Genomic DNA, 16,958 nt, shown 5'->3' with positions numbered 1-16,958 from the left:
CGTGAGTCTGCTCCAAAGCCTCCACCAACCCCAGCTCAATCCAAGCTCAGGAGCTAAAGGGATCCCCAGGCAGAGTTCAGGAGACCCCCTTCGGCCAATCCAGGCTTCCAGCCCCCCCGCCTCGCCCCCCAGCAGGGAAACGGCTGCAGGAAGGAGAAAGCATCTTATCTCACTGCCCAGCCACTCCCGCCGGGGCAGTGACGCCCAGCCGCCATTTCCAGGCTCCTCGGGCCTCCCCGCCCCTCGGGCTTGGGCCTGGCAGCCGGAGCAGGGCGGCCTGGGATGGCGGCGTGGTGGCTCGTGCCCCTAGGAGCGCGGCTTTGCCCTGGGCCTGGACAGGAAACCGCAGGGAGGTCGGATCAAACACGGGTCTCGCTGCCCCAGGCCCCGCTAGCCGATCACTCCCACCTCCGGGGGCTGGGAGAGGACCTGGTCTGGCCAGCCCAGCGTCCCATCTCCAGCAGTGGCCAGCATCAGCTGTTTCGGACAGTGCAAGAAACCCCGCAGGAGGCAGCCGGGGGCGGACGGCCCCAGGAACGCCCCTGCTGACACCCGCCGCTCGAGCCTGGCTTAGATGCTGAAGCACGACAGTTCACATCCCTTCCAAAACTCTTGCTGATTTTTAATCACCCTGGCTAGTCTCGTTAGCCGGAGAAACGTCGAATCCCTTTGTATAAACCCTGCTAAGATCTTGGCCTCCAACCGCGTCTTGTGGAGCTGAGTTCCACAGGCGAAATGCACACAGTGTTGGAGGAGGGGCGCAGCAGAAGGATCTCACTGGTTTCCAGGCACAGCCACTGCCAGGAAGATACTCGAGGGCTGGAAGGAGCACAAAGACTAGCAAAAACAACGATGACTTGTAAGTGCAGGACGAGACAGCTAAACACGTCCAGGCTGCGTGGTCCAGGGGCTGGGGTTTTCCATGACAAGAACTCTCTGCAAACATCAGACAAGCGTGCGCACCTAGGATGGAGGGGGGTTACTTAGCGTGGACTGACGGGGTCTGGACTGGGAGAAACAGGGGGATCAGTGGCGCTGAGTTCAGACACTAAGGAGCTGAGGGCCTTGTCAGAGGATCCCAATTGACCTGCGGTTCCTTATACAAAATCAGAACTTTTGCTTCCCTTGAGCACGTGGCCTGGGAGATGCTTTCAGGGCTGCTGCCCGGCCGTGCCACAGACAGAGCCACCATCCAGCAACGCCACCAAAAGGCAGCAAATTCAGGACCGAGGAAACATCTTCCCACAGCACAGAGCTAGCCTGCGGAACTCCCTGACACAGGGTGTCACTGAGGCCGAGAGTTCAAGGAGGACCGGATGGATGCCTCGATAAGAAGAACACGTGGAGTTCTAGCAGTTAGCGTGAAGGCGGGGTATCCTTCAGCAGGGAGTTCCACAGGTTAGTTACCCTTTGCATTGAAAAGCTGTCCCTTCTGTCCTGTATGCATGTGCCGCCGTCCAATGACGCTTGCTGGGATGGGGTAAATAGGGCCGACAAGAGCAGCCGGTAGTGTTTTATGGGCCTCTCTCATGTTGGCTCCAGATTCATACTGAGAGTCTGCTGCAGAGCTCGGGACGGAACCCAGGCATCCTGGCTCACTCTTGTGCCCTAGCCACAGCTTTGTTTGCACGCCACACTAGTGCAAACCCCCACAGCACAGGCAAGGGCCAAAGTCCTTCCTCGGCTCTGGACAATGCTGGAAACGCTTTGTCACCATCCCACGCCCTCCTGTCGGACCTCTCCACCACACGCCCAAAGAGCTGCTGGCCCAAGAGCACGCATTCAACCCACAGCACTGCAACGAAACCGTGCAAAGAACCAGCCTGGCTGGGCCCAGCTCAGGCACTCGGCTCACGCCCTCCCTAGTTCCAGGTCAACTCTTATTTTTATAACAAGCCCGACCGCAAATTACAGCGTCCGTGTTCTGCAAACCTACAACTAAGGAGGCAGGAGAGTGTTTTCCACCCGCCAACCAGCCCTGCTCCGTCCCCTGGGCTCGGCTGACGCCAGGAGCGGGGCTTAGCTGGCTGTCGGGACCAGGAGTTAAATCCATCCCCCAGCCCCTTTGCTCTTCTTCCCTAAGTCACATCAAGCAGCCAAACCCGCCTGCGTCCTGCTCGGGGGCTGTTTACTTCTCAGGGGAGCACAGGAAAGAGCCAGCAGACTTCCCCGCAGCCAGCTTCAAAGCCCCAGAGCAGACAGCGGCGCCTCTCTATTCTTTCCCCTTTGGCAATGGCCGCTTCCCGGGGGATTTCACCTTAACACCATCCAGGCCAGGCACCAGGGCTCGAGCGGGGAATCGGGGGCTCCGTTTGGATCAGGGAGGCAGGGACCCAGCAGTTTGCTCCCAGCTGGGACCGATCCCGGGACTCTCCAGTCTGAGCTGCCTAGAGTGTAAAACGCGGCTAACGAGTCGGCGAAGGGAGACGAGCAGATGACAAGCGCCCCGTGAGAGGCAGGGATCCCCACCACTCACCGCCCGTCCCGAGAGCCAGGCTGGGCCCCCGGGCGGTTCTCAAGGGACTCCTGGGCAGGGAAACCACCGGACTTGCCGTGGGATTGATGCCGTCTCTTAGGGCCGTTCTAGGGGCTAAATACTTGTAACAACCCGGCCATTAGGCACATGTGAAAATCCCAGCCCCAAGTCAGTAGCTACTAGCTACTTATCACTAGCATCCCAGGCGCTGCAGGGGGCACGGCCCCTCGGAAAACCAGGCCCTTGGTTTAGGCACCTAACAGAGCTCCGGTCACCTCCCCTGCAGAGCCCAGCGTCTGGAAAGCGCCTGCCTTAGCCCCTGCGGTGCCGCATGGGGGGGTGAGGCGCTTGGAGAGGCAGAGCAGCCGGGGGGAAGAAAAGCCCAATACCCGAATGCTGAGCGGTGTGAAACGTGGGATCCCCTGCCCTGGTGCTCCCAGGGCAGAGCCGCTCCCACGGGGCATTGTGCAGTTTCTTTACGGTCCCCCCGCCTCTGAAAAAAACAACAATCAAAAAGCAGTTGGGTTCGATTTTTCCCCACGCGTGGAAGACGCGCTTAGAAAGCGCAGCCAGAGACACAGGGCTGGATTCTGCCCCCGGTCTGGCTCCCCAAGCTCCATTGAGTGACCCCACATCCGCAAGAGCAGAATCAGCCCCAGGGCCCAGCACTGCTGGCAGGAGGCTTTTGGCCCAGGCGAGAAGCCAGCCGGGCGGCTCCGTACTGAGCTCTCCCGCCGCGGTTCCAGGTTATTTCGGATCAGAGCCTCCAAACTCCTAGGTCCTTTCTCAAAGCTCTGCTCTGGGCTTTAAAGGGCTCCAAGTCAGCGCCAAGGTTTTGCTTCTTAAACCTCCGGTGTGCAAATCCAGTCGGGGGGACGAGCGTCCCCCGCACCCGCCCTTGTCCGGGCACCCCAAGCCTAGCCCGGAGGGACCAGGGATAACACGAGGAGTCTGAGTCTCCAGTGGCCGGCCCCTTGTGTTCTCAGTCAGGGCCTGGCTGCATCAGGGACTGGGGCAGTGACGCAGCCGGTGCAGATGCTGCGAGTTGTTCCGAGCAAGGCCAGCTCTGGTGACCATTGCAACGCGTCTGCGTTACTGCGTTTTGCTGCTGCCGCTTTTTGGGTGCATGTGTCCCTGTGAGGAAGTGGGACTGTTCTTAATGTTTCCTCTGAATACTGGGTGGGTGCCTCAGTTTCTGACCGACCCTCTGTCGCCTGGCAACTAATGGCCAGGCCCTTCCCCCCTGCAAGGGGATGCTAAAGGTGTGGGAGAACAAAGAGGTCAGGTGACCTCCTGGCCCGGGAAAGAGACAATGCCCAGAGAAGGAGGGGCTGGAGGGGGTCTCAGTTTGGAGCTGGCTGGGAATGGGGAGTGAGGGCAGACAGGGGTGTCTGGCTCGCGGGACCCCAGGATGGACCCGGCCGAGGGATCCGGTTCTCTGTACCTACAAGCTCTGTTTTAGACCGTGTTCCTGTCATCTAATAAACCTCTGTCTTACTGGCTGGCTGAGAGTCACGTCTGACTGCGAAGTGGGGGTGCAGGACCCTCTGGCTGCCCCAGGACCCCGCCGGGGCGGACTCGCTGTGGGAAGTGCACGGAGGGGCATATGCTGAATGCTCCAAGGGCAGACCCAGGAGGTGAAGCCGTGTGAGCTTCTTGCCCTGAAGACAGTCTGCTCCGAGGGAGAGGAGGCTCCCCAACGTCCTGACTGGCTTTGTGGGGAGCAGTTCCAGCGCATCGCCCGAGGACTCCGTGACAGTCCCTAATGCAGACAGGGCCCCAGCAGCGATGTATACCCGCTTTGCAGAGGTCTGCACACGGTGCGAGTTCACGGTCTCGCTCTGTGATTTGCACTGAGCCGGGGAGGGGAACGGGCAGAGAGGTGGACCCAGTCTAGCGCTCACTTCTGCATTGAGGCTCTCCTATGCCTAGAGCCAGGAGGGACGGGGCAGCGCCCTGGACCTCAAAATAGGAGCTTAATTTTATGCCAGGTACAAACGAAGCCCGTCCCTTTCACGCCAGCTTTGTTCCCCACCAGGCTGAGCTGCAAACAGGAAAGCGTTTGAGGATCAAAGTGAACCAGGCAGCCTGGGACTAAACTCATCAGCATCAGAGCCAAGCGAAGCCAACTCCAAGACTGCAGCCTCCTGGAACGGATTCCCACTGATCTATAATTACTCTGCAGCAGCTCCTCAATTGCTACATTCCCTCGCTAATTACACACATTCCCCCACAAGCCCAGGGAAGCGGGTGGCAGATCCAGGACATTCATGACAGGACGCCTGGTGGTTTATATGCCAGATTGAGGGGGAGGGGCTGGGAGGCCAGCAGGCAGCCGGCAGCGCATGATGGGATCCTGCCAAGCTCCAGCTAAGACAGAGCAGACAAAGGACTTGGATGGGAGCTTGAAAGTGGCACTTAGACGCTGTCTGTCCCTAATCGGTTGTGCAGCGTTGCTGTGTGCTGTGAAACACGTCCAGAGGTGGCTGCATTTCAGGGCTGGGTAAAGCCAGGCACTTCGTCCCTCGCAGGGACTGACGAGTTTACCACGAAGTGACTCGGAGACATTTCAGCTACTGCTCCCGATCTCATAACTCACAAAGGCCACTGGCTGTGGCGCGCAGGGGCTAAGAACCCGAGGTTTAGCACGGTTCAGAGGGAAGTTCTGCCATTGGTAACAGATGGATTATCATTAGATCCGTAACAATTCTGCTCCTAGGCTGCCCTTTCCTTTTCATCAAATGAACTCAAAGCGCTTTACAAAGGGGAGTCCCATTATTCCCCATTACACAGGTGGGGAAACTGAGGCACAGAGACGGGAAAGGACTCACCCAAGGTCACACATTAAGGTTCAGAACCCGGGAATCCTGACCCCTAGTCCTGTGTTCTAACCCCCAGTCCAGTGGCAGTTTTAGTGCAAAGTGATTTACAAGACAGGTTATGGCAGGTGAAGGACTGTATAGGTGAATGATGACCGGGAACTGTTTAAGAACATTTCGCTAGACGCCCAGAAAAACACAAAGCAAGAAAGCATCTTTCGGGGCATCCGAAGAAGTGAGGTTTTTTACCCACGATAGATTATGCCCAAATAAATCGGTTAGTCTTTAAGGTGCCACCGGACTCCTCGTTGTTTTTGTAGATACAGACTAACACGGCTACTTGACAAAGCAAGAAAGAAGGCCACATTGGTTACAAAACCAGCCTGCCTTAGAGGGGAAGTGAAAGACGCTATAAACAGAATAGACACAATAGGTAACACATGGGAAAAGGAGGAGTTGATAGCAATGAATATAAATTAGAAGCTAGGAATGATAGAAACTTGACAAGGGAAACAAAAGGACACACGGAGAACTCTGTGGACAGCAGAGTTAAGGAGATCAGGAGTATATTAGGAACAAAAGAAATCCTAACCCTGGTACTGGTTCATGACTGGATGGCAATGACAGAACGGTCACGAATCATGCAGAAAAGGCAGACGAGTTCTCCACATCTCATTCTTCTCGGTTTGGGGAAAAAGCCAGATGACGTTGTCATATCCAACGACGATGCTGCCGCCGCCGACGCTCTTTCCATTCCCACAGTAACTCGGGATTACGTTAAACAGCAGCTACTAAAGCTCAACATTTTCAAAGCAGTAGAGCCAAAAGCCAAAAGCCAAAAGCTCTCTGGATCATTCATGTTCATTTTCAATAACTCCCGGAACACTGGGGAAGTCCCAGAAAACTGGAAGAAAGCTGTATTTGAACAGGGTAAATAGGATGACTTGGGTAACTATAAGCCTGTCTGCCTGACATCAATGCCAGGCAAAATAATGGAGCGGCTGATATTGGACTCAGTTAATAAACAATTAAAGCACGGTCATGTCATTAACGCCAGTCACCATGGGGTTTATGGAAAACAGACCTGATTTTTTAAATGAGGCTACAAGTTTGGCTGAGAAATGCAGTGGTGTTGCTTTACTAGACTTTGATTTCTGGAAGACATTTGACTTGGCATCACATAACCTTTTTTATTAGAAATCTAGAACAGAACAAACCCAACCCAGCACACATTACATGGATTAAAAGCTGTCTAACTGATCCATCTCAAAATGCAATTGTCAAAGGGGCTGAGTCTCTAGAGGGTCCTGCTCGGATCGGCTTTTGGCCCTCCGCTAGTTAACATTTTTATCAATGAGCTCGAAGAAACCATAAAATCCTCACTGATCAGATTTGCGGATGGCGCAAAGATGGGACGGGTGGTGAATAATGAAGAGGACGGGTCACCGAGACAGAGCCGCCTGGTTTGCTTGGTAAACTGGGCACAAGCAAACAACGTGTATTCCACTATGGCCAAATGTCAAGTCACCCACCCAGGAACACAGAACACCGGCCGAACGTACGGGATGGGGGACTCTACCCTGGCAAGCAGCGACTCTGAAAATGCCTAGGAAGTTAGGAGGATAATCAGCTGAACACGAGGGGTTGGCCCTGCTTTGAACAGGGGGTTGGACTCGATGACCTCTCGGGCCTCTTCCAACCTGAATTTTCTCTGATTCTGGGAGCTCCCAGGGCATCGCTGGGGCCAAAAGAGCCAATGTGATCCTGGGACATATCAACAGGGGAATCTGGAGCAGGTGTCAGGCAGGTTCTGTTGCCTCTGTATTGGGCCTTGGTGCGACCGCTCACAGAACGTGGTGCCCACAATTCAAGAAGGATGTCGATAAATCGGAGCCATGAGAAGGAGGAAAGGGCTAGAAAACACGCTGAGAAACGCGAGGAGCTTGGTCTGTCCCTTGGACCCAAGAGAAGGCTGCGGGGTGACTGGGCGCAGTCTGTGAGGAGCGAGGAGGGGAAGAGAAATGCGACAGTAAAGGCTGGTCAGTCCAGCAGACAAAGGGACAAGATCCTGGGGCCGGACGTTGAAGCTGGACGGCAATAAGGCGCTAATTGTGAACAGGGAGGGTAATTAACCACTGGAACAATTTACCAAGGGTGGGGGTGGATTCTCCATCTCTGGCAACTTTTAAATCCAGCCTGGCTGCTTCTCTAGACGATCTGCCCTGGGAATTAATCCAGGGCCGTGCTCTGGCCCGTCCACACAGGCGGCCAGACTAGACAATCACAGCGCTCCCTTTTGGCCTAACGGTGTATAATCGTTGGGAGGCTCCAAGAATCCTCTAACCCAGCAGGCGGCACGGAGCACTCGGTGCCCGTCGGACCTTGACCTGGTGTGACGGGGGATTGCTAGAGTGGGGCAAACAGCAGGTGGCGCTGACGCACAGGGGTTAGTGCTCCCTTTGTCCGCCTAACCCCTCCGCCCCCGCTATGCCAAATTCTGGTTTCCGCTTCCACCACTGTAAACCCGGAGCACCTCCACTGGCGTGAACAGCCACCCTGAGATCAGAACCTGGCCCCAACTCCACTGAAGTCAGGGGAGTCCCTCTGGATTTACCCCCTGAGCGGCGAGCGTGCGGAGAGGAGACTGAACGGCGCAAAGAGCCCAGCCAGGAAGAGAAGACGGACCAGGTAATAACCTGCTGCTGCAGCTGATCCGAGCAGCGAGGCTGCTTTGCTGGTGCCCGCGGCGAGCTCCGGGGTCCACGCTCAACCCAGTTCATGGCATTTCCAGCAGCAAGCTTGGGGCTCCAGCGGATGGCCATGCCCGGCGACGACCCCAGTTCAGCCCTCGCTGCGCTGCAGGATCTGCAGCTGTGGGACAGACTCTGTCACCTGTGCGGGGAACTTACCCCTCGGGACACACAACTGAGGTGTTTTCCCTCTTCAGAGCAGCCCCGGCTTAGTGATACTTTGCCCTCTCTGCCACAGGTGGGGCTGGCCCTTTCCAGGGAGCTGGGCTCAGCCCGCCACCCCCATGACTAATCAGCGGCCTCCCAGCTGGTGACATCAAAGGAGCTCCTGGAGGGGGAGAGACCTGGCCAGGCTACCTGCTGTGCTGGTGGCAAATGACCTGGAGAGGCCAGGCAGCAGGGCCTGTTTTACCTGTCTTGGTCAACTCTGAGCTATGTTGGAAGAATTAATGCACCCCTGGGGGGAGGGATGGACACCCGGTGGGACGGCACGGTTGCCCTGGCTGGGGAGCTGGCTTGCCAGCCTGCATCACTGGGGAAACTGAGGCAGAGTCTGATACTGGGTTTGGAGGAGATCATCCAACACCCTGCTAGCACCCTCTCAAATGGGTCTCCCTTAGGCACCCCCAAGCCCTGCTGTGCCGTGGGGACCGTCCTTATGGGGAAACCGAGGCACAAACTGGCTCGCCCAAGAAAACAAGCAGCTCTTGACTCTGCCATCCCATTCTGCTCATAATCTGTTCCCTTCCCGGGTTCTCCCCCACACCTCCTGGCTAGGGGAACGCAGCTAACTGAGGGGTGTCTCACTGCTTCCTCATGTTCCCCGTCCCTCGTCCGTCTGGATCCACCTGCTGTCTCGTGCCTTGTTCTCAGATTTCAGCTCTTGGGTGCGGGGGGTGGGGGGGGGGAGGATCCTGTTCTAAGTCTGTCCAGCACCTGGCACAAAGGGACAACCTGGGCCTGGCTGCTACCGTAATAGACCTAATAAACAATGGACAGTGCCCAGTACAATGGGTACCCCTGGGCACTACTGTAATGCGCTTAATAATACTGACATGCTTCTGCAGGTCCTAGGCTGGGGGCACCCAAGAGCTGCATTATCAAGGTCAAGCCTGCGCTGGCAAGAGCCAGAAGCCTGTTCCCATCTCTCTCTTCTAGCTAGGCCTCAGTGTGAGCAGGGGGTGAGTCGATCTCCAGCCAGGAGGACGTTTAACTTCCTCTCCCTCAACACCCACCCTGCTAACCCTGGGTGCTAAGCGGTGCCACGCCGCATACAACTCAGCAACTGGCCACTCGGACGCAACGTATCTTATACGTCTCTGGGGCCCGTTTCACCCAGAGGTCTCAACATTCATGTCCATGTTCATCCTCCTCATAGTACTGAGAGGGAAACTGAGGCAGAGAGCGTGAGAGAGACAGGGATTTGCCCAAAGTCACAGCCAATCCGTGGCAGAGCTCAGAGTGGAACCCAGGAGTCTGGGCTCCCAGCCCCCTCTACTCCAACCACTAGACTCCACTCCCGTCCCAGAGCTGGAACAGGCCTGACTCCCAGTCCCCTCCCGCTCTAGCCGCTTGGCACACAGAAGGGGTGCGTCTGTATCACAGCCAGGAACAGGACCAGGAGTCCTAACTCCCATTTCCCCACTCTAGTCCCAGTCCCCTTAAGGACCCAGGAGTCCAGGCTCCAAGCCCCTTTCTCCCATCGCAAGCATTGGGATGAGAAATGTGCAAAAAGAGCCTCTCCCCTCCGCAGCCCAGACACAGCGAGATCCCCCGGGTTCCATGAAATATGTTTCCCAAACAAAGTATTTTCCCTGGACGAGGCTTCTCCGTAACCAGACGCTGATGCAACGTTCCTGAAACACCAGCCCTGGGCCAACAGAGCTCCCGTCGGAGCCCACAGAGGTGACACCATTTGTCTCTCCATCCGTGGAAACCTGACATTCCCATCGGGGGACGGGGCAGGGGGGAGCAGAGCTCCCCGCCTATCCCTGCTGCTCCTGGCTTTGCCGGGAGGCTTGGGCGGTCGTTTCCTCTCAACGTCAGCTTCCGGTTCGGAGAGATGGGAAGAATTAAAGTCTCACTGCCAAAATAAAGTTTCTCCCAGACGGGCCCTTTCCAAGCGTTGATCTTCACAAAGGCCTCTCCCACCTGGCAAGCACAGGGCAGAGCCAGCCGCTGTGGGGAGACACATTCCCTTTTCCTGCCCCACGTACGGCGTGCAACGTGCCCCAGGGATTGGGGACAGACAGGCTGCGACGTCATCTCGCAGCGATTGTGTCTCAGCTGTGTGGGAAACGCGCCCGCCTGCCAAAGGCCAGGCCGGGGAAAGCTGGAATCTCCAGCCGGACGTCCTGGCTGCTCCAAGCCCCAATTCTAAAACAAGAGATGGGGCAGCAGCTGGACCCAGCGGATCAGATTCGCTTTCAAAGCAAGAGGCAGAAATGTCAGCGAGTCTAGGCCCAAACTGCAGGATTTATTGAAGGAACCGTGTCCTCCCATTAACAGACGCCATCTTGGGGTATTTGGGGTTAATTGCAATCATATGTAAATTGGCACCACTCCTGGATTTACAACACATGGGAGTCTGGCCCTTTGCTTAGATCAAAACATGCCACCACCCCCCACGGCCTTTGCACCCCAAACTCTACCGCAGTTCCCTCTCTCACATAGTGTCTGACCAGCTCGCAGCTGGTAACAGGGTTCACCCCATTTTACAGATGAGGAGTTGAGGACTGAAGCGAAGGAGTCTGGGTCTGAGCGGGGAATTGCACCCTGAGTCCCCGTGCGGTGCCTCTCCGCCCCACGCTACCGGTCGTGTTCGTGCATGAGACAGAGAGAGCGCGAATGAACGTGACACGGATGGGAACCGACGCAGGGATCTATTCACACCAGTGGAGCGGAGTTAAAAGTAAAAAAAAAATTTAAAAGTTTTAAAACAGAAAAAAAGTGACAAAAATCAATGAGATTTCTGTTCTGCGAGTTGTAATGATTAAAGCCCCAGGGGAAAGGGGTTGTTTGTAAAACAGGCTTTTTACCAGCACCCACCTTAAACTAAAAAATCCCTCCGTTTCCAGTGACGACTGGCAGGTCCACCAGCCGCTGCAGTTTGCCACTGCCCTTCTTCCCGGTCCACTGACGCCTACAGACCAGCTCCCACCAACACCCGTGGGGTCTGGGGCAGGTGCGGAGGGCACTGCCTGTCCCAGGAACTGCACAACCAGCCCCAGACACACAAAACAGCCCCCCAGCTCAGCTCTGCACAAGACATGTCCCGGAATAGAGGCGATGGCTGGAACTCCCCAGCACAGAGGCAGTTACACCACGGTGAAGACGACGGGAAGGGGAAGGAGCTATTTTGCACCATGGGACTAGTTCAGTACAGCTACGCCAGGTCAGGGTCACTGCTGACTTGGCCAAAGGCACCCAGCCCCCTAGGGGCTCCACCCCCCAGGACGCAGAGCGCCAGGCAAAGCCCCGAAGCGCGTGAGCAGCACCCCAGCGGTTCCCTGCCTGGATACCCACATTCAGGGCTGAGCACCAAAGCCAACGCCCCACGCAAGGTGTGACATTTGCTGCCTCATCTCAGTTCCAAGGCATCTTCCCAGGAGGTGCTGGGGAGGGCTGGGATCTGAGCGGTGACTCAGAGGCGTGTGACGAGCCCAGCCCCTCCGGCCCAGCTGTCTCCCCCTTGGGGGAGCGCTGCTGGCACATGGAGGCGCTGGGACCTCGAGCGGGCAAAGAGCCGTAGGGAACAAGGAACGGCAGCTTCCCCAGTCCCCCAGCCTGTGCCCCACACCCAGAGAGAACCCGTGAGAGCCCCCAGGACGCACCCTCTCAGGGTTTCCCAAGCTTTGGGATCCACACGCCTGCACACTATGGGCGCTTGCTCAGCTCCCGCTGAGAACAATGGAGACACACACACACACCCCTGCACTGCAAACAACAGGAATCTCTCGCCCCCTGGAAACCAGTCCGGGGTCAAACCCTGCCAAGGGGGTGGGGGAGAGAGGCGCGAGCCTGGGACTCCGCAGAGCCAGTCCAACTCCCTGCTCTGCCACCGGCTCTCTGGGTGACCTTGGGTCCATCACTTCGCCTCTCCTGGCCTCAGTCTCCCCACTACAAACCAGAACAACAGCCCCCCCCGCCCTGCCTCCAGGGGCTGGGAGGAGATGCCCATCAAGGGTTGTAAGGTCCCAGATATTGCAGCCATGAGGGCAGAAAAGGGCCCCAGATAGACTGAAGTCATTGGACGACGAGAGTTTCCACCCACAGAGAACTGGCCCCAAAGGCCATTACACCCAGATGGCATGGGGCACCAGGAGACAGACATGGCATCACTTCCCCACAATGGGGCTGGCCCTGTCCAGAGGGTGGACGGGCAGGCCTGTCCTGAGGCAGCCAGACCCCCGGGGGATGCACGCAGGGGGGACGCCTGCCCACGCTGCACCCAGCTTGTGGCTTGCCATGGACAGATTGGAAAGCCAAGGCCTGCCCGGGCCCAGTAGTCCGGAGGAAGCCCTTCCCAACGACAGCCCTCTCCACGTCTTTGTTACTCGCCCGGCCAATTGGGACCGGTCTCGGGGCACTGCCCTGTCCCGGCAGCACTGAGCTGTGAGCGGGCGGTTCCCACTCAACACTGCCCAGCAAACCATGCGGCTTGCCTGGGAACTGCCAGCTGCCCACAGCCAGGTGGGCACCAGTGGCATCAGAAGAGCCAGTCCAATGGGCTCTGGGCACCCAAGTCCCTTGGGAGGCCCCCGGGGCCAGGGGGAGCTGGGCCCCAGGGGCAGTGCTGCCTTGCCGCAGGGAACTGTCACACACAGCCGCTGTCCCGGCTTCCTGTGGCTCACAGCGGGCGCCCAGCCAGCGGAGTTTTTGACAGGGTAGTTTCCCTGGTTGAAAAACCCCAGCCCAAAACTCCGTGCAGCAAACTGGGGTCAGGAGCCAGTGCGCAGGGAGCTCCTCAAGCGCCAGGCTCTGCCCCAGGAGCGCGCAGACTGCGAGGGGAGGGGAGAGGGGATCTCCCAGAGGGAAAAGCCCCTGGTCACCCAGAACAGAAACCAGAAATGCGAACAGCAGCTCCAGCTCCCACTCGGCCCCAGCTTGCGAAGTGGGGGTGACTCTGCCCTTATGCCAGCGCCTCTGAGAGCAGGACCTGGCCCTTCATTCCACGGGAGCAGACGGACTCCCAGGGGCACAGGGCCAGGTGCTCGGGGCCTGCACCGCACACCCAGACGGGGACACACACCTCGCCCTGGGTTTACCACGCTCCGGACAGAGCCCAGCGCCCACAGGTTCGGAGAGAGGCGTTTCCTCCTGGCCATCAGCCTGCGACAGCCACTGCCCGCTTCTGCACCCCCATGGGCGTCACCCGCTGCCTGCACCCACCTTCCGTGCCCCTGGCAGATGGCAAAGCACCCAGGAGAGAGCCAGGGGCCCCATTCTCCCCCAGCAGCCACAGGCCCGGGCCAAGGTGTTCAGAACAGAGACACCTCCGTCCTTCCGCACACCCCACAGCCAAAGCCAGTCCCCCCCGGGGGCCGCTGGAGCCAGAGGTGCCCTGGGAGGGCCAACCCCACGGGGTGCCTGCACTGAACTCCCCTGAGGCGAACCCCAAGGGCAGGGGACCCAGCACCGGGAGAACGACCCCAGCACGTTTCACGCCCCAGGGCCCCAAATACCTCCTCCAGCACGTTTAAAAGACAAGCTAGGGGAGTAACGTGGGGGCACCGACATTTGGGGGGGGATCCTGGACATCCCTCCCCCAACAACGCACCGAGCCCCCCACGGCAGGGCCCTGCCCCCCGACAATGCGCCGAGCTCCCCCATGGCAGGGCCCTACCCCTAAACAACGCACCGAGCCCCGCCACCAACACACTGATCCCCCCCACCGCAGGGCTCGTCGCCAATGCCCCACCCCGTGCTGTTTTCCCACCTTACTAATTGCAAACCCTGCTCAGCTTGGCCTGCTGCCCCCAGCCCCCCACCCTGAGGCCAGAAGCGCCCCCGCCTGCCCCAAGGAGCCGGGGGATGCCCCCCCCCCGAACTGCAAAGCTGAGATCGGTTTCCCCAAATGCTCCACACACACCCCACAAATAACCGGGGGGGGGTCTGTGCCCCCCAAGCTGTTACTTAGTGACCTCCCCTGTCTAAAGGGCGGGGGGGGGAGAAGAGCTCCCCCCTCCCCCTGCGCAGCCAGCCTGGGGGCTGCCCCCTTTCCTGCCTCTCCCACAAAACCGCTGCAAACAAAACCCAGCAGAGGCGCAACCCCTGAGCGGAGGGTCCCGGGACACGTGGGGGAACCCGGCGGGGTGCGGGAGAAATGAGGGAGGGGGGTGGCTAGATAGGGACGCAGGGACCGGAAGGGGGGATGGGGCTGTCCAGGGGGGTGGGAGCTAGAGACGGGGGGGACCCGGGGGGGCAGGACGCTGGGATCCAGCTGAGGGGGGGAGGGAAGAGGTAGGGACATTTGGGAGGAGAACGGGGGGGGGGGGGGCCGAGGACGGGGGGTCCAGGATCGGGGGGGGGGCTTGGCGGCAGTCGGTCTGGGGGGAGGGGATCTGGGGTAGGTTTGGGGGATCCGGGGACAGAAATGGGAGTCGGGGGGGTCCGGGGGGGCGGGTCCAGGAGCCCGCTCTTACCAGCACCAGGGCGAACCTCTCCTCCAGCTCGCAGGGCTCCGGCATCGGCATCTTCCCCGCGGGCAGCAGCCCGGACCCCCCCAGGGGGGCTCCGCCCGGGCTCCGGGGCAGCGGCTCCCCGTCCGCGCTCTCCACGTTCCCCATCCCCGGCCCAGGCACCGGGGGGGCGGCGGGGGAGCCTCAGCCCTTCGCGTCCGGCTGCCGCGGCTGCCTCCCCGGCACCGCCCCCCAGCACCGCCCCGCGCCCCAGCAGCCACTCAGCGCCCGGCACCGCCCCGGGCAGATGTGCCCCGCATCGCCCAGATGTGCTGCCCCCACCTCTGGCCAGATGTGCTATCCCCTATTGCCCCACCTCCTCCTCCCAGCTGTCCCCCCAGCACCCAGCTGTGCCCCTATCGAGCCCCCTATTGCCCAGATGTGCCCCCAACCCAGATGTGCTGCCCCCATGACCCGCAACACAAATGTCTCCACCGCTCAGCCCTGCCCCTTCCCAGATGTGTCGCCTCCTATAACCACCTACCCAGACGTGCTGCCCTCACCGCCCCCCGGCCCCTCGCTGTGCTGGCACTCTGGCCCCATGCCCCTTAATCTCACTCTGTGCCCAGATGGGGCTACCCCTCCCCCAGCCAGGGATCTCAAAGCGCGCTACAAGCAAACATCAGCCTGGGAAACGGGGCTTGTCCCAAGGCACCCAGCACCTCCGGGGGAGAGCCAGGCATAGAACCCAGGAGTCCTGACTCCCAGTCCGCCCCCTCCCCCCAACTACTGCTAGACCGCCCGCCCCCCCGAGCTGGGACGCGAACCCAGGCATCCGGCCCCTTTCACCCAGCCGCTGCCAGACCCGGGAGGTCCCTCGCGCTCCCCGGGGCTGCTCGGAAGGGAGAGGCCGCCCCCTGCTGGAGCATGCAGGGACAGACACTCCCACCCGGGCACAGAGTTCTCCAGACAGAGCAGGAGCCAGGCGGTCCCCATAACCTGGGGGGGGCTGCAGAGCACCGTGGGGAGGGGCAGGGGCCAGGGCCGGATTAACCTTTTGTGGGCCCGGCAGCAAACATATTTGTGGGCCCCCATGGAGGCAGTGGAGCCTGGCGCGCGGGGGTCGGTCCCCAGAGCGAGGGGACAGCCAGAGGCAAGGGGGCAGGGCAGGGGCGGCCCCACTCCGCCCAGCGCGAGGGCACTGTTTACAAACCGGCAGTTGCCAGACGCACAGTGGCCTGCCCGGCCCTATGCTGCCAGCGTGTCCCTTCCCCCAGGGGTGGGCCAGTGCTGTGCCACACAGCCCCCCCCCCCCCGCCCAACACCCCCCAACTCCCTATGGCCAAAGGCCCCCCAGATCCACTATGCCCAACCCCCCCAACCCACCCACAAATGCACAGCGCCCCCCTGCCCACAGCCCCACCACAACTACCCAGCACCCCCACAGAACCCCCACTCCCTAGTCCCCAACACACACAGATCTTCCCTGTCCCTTCACAGACCAGCACCCCCACCCAGATTCCCCACAGACCCACTCCCCCAAGCCCTGCCTCCCAGCCCTACTCATCAGCCCGGCAGCGCAGCCAGGGCCAGTGCCAGGGCCGGGAATCACCCCGGCCCCTCGGGAGTGGCGCGATCAGCCAGGCCAGGGCCTGCCCTGGCCGGGGTCCTCAAGACGCACTTGCCTGGAGGGGCCCCGCCAAGCCCTCCGCACTGTTCCCCCCCCACCACACGGCTGAGACTGGCCAGGCTTCTGCACCAGTCCCAGGCGGCTCAGCTCTGGGGAGACAGGTGGGGCCCCACAGGTGGTGGGAAGCAGAGACTGCCTGGAGCCGGAGGTGCCCTGGGGTCCAGCCAGGGGGCTGAGAGGAGCAAGGGGTGGGGCCAGGGAGCGCAGAGGAGCCCTTGCCCAGCCGGCGGGCAGGCCGAGAGGAGCAAGTGGTGGGCGGGGGGAGCCGGCGGGGTCTCGGGGTGCAGTGCAAGCGGAGCAGGCCGGGGCCCTTCCGAGCATGGGCCCGGCTTCACGGAGCGCGGAAGCACTGGGCTGGGACTCAGGAGCTCTGTATTCCAGTCACAGACCCTGGGCCTGTCCTTCCAGGGGGGATTTTCCAGGCCATTAACCCCTCTGGGCCTCAGCTCCCCCAGCTGCAAAATGGGATCATCCCAGCGGCCCCCCCGCCCCCATTCGGGCTGTGCTGCAAGCGCAGGCTCCTGTGCCCCCAGCCCGGCCAATACCCCACATGGGAAATCTGCGCTGCAGCCCCGGGCACCTGGCCCCGCTGCAGGGGGGTGC

At 60.1% G+C, this 16,958-nt stretch overlaps 1 protein-coding gene across 4 annotated transcripts in view; it reads right to left on the bottom strand.

Moving 5' to 3' along the window:
- The window catches only part of FMNL3 (formin like 3), a 43,845-nt gene extending 28,954 nt beyond the window's left edge, over window positions 1–14,891 (bottom strand). For 3 of the 4 annotated variants that reach the window (XM_026659617.2, XM_026659614.2, XM_026659615.2), the window contains exon 1: window positions 14,690–14,891. In XM_026659617.2, the coding sequence (XP_026515402.1) occupies window positions 14,690–14,833 (144 nt within the window). In that variant the 5' untranslated portion in view covers window positions 14,834–14,891. The remainder of the gene's footprint in view (window positions 1–14,689) is intronic. The other variant, XM_026659616.2, reaches the window with a different exon arrangement.
- Window positions 14,892–16,958: the final 2,067 nt, after the last annotated feature.

This window comes from Terrapene carolina, unplaced genomic scaffold, assembly GCF_002925995.2.
Source record: "Terrapene carolina triunguis isolate 2854851 unplaced genomic scaffold, T_m_triunguis-2.0 Scaffold641, whole genome shotgun sequence".
NCBI classification, from domain to species: Eukaryota; Metazoa; Chordata; order Testudines; family Emydidae; genus Terrapene; species Terrapene triunguis.
This window is presented reverse-complemented; position numbering and strand designations above follow the sequence as displayed.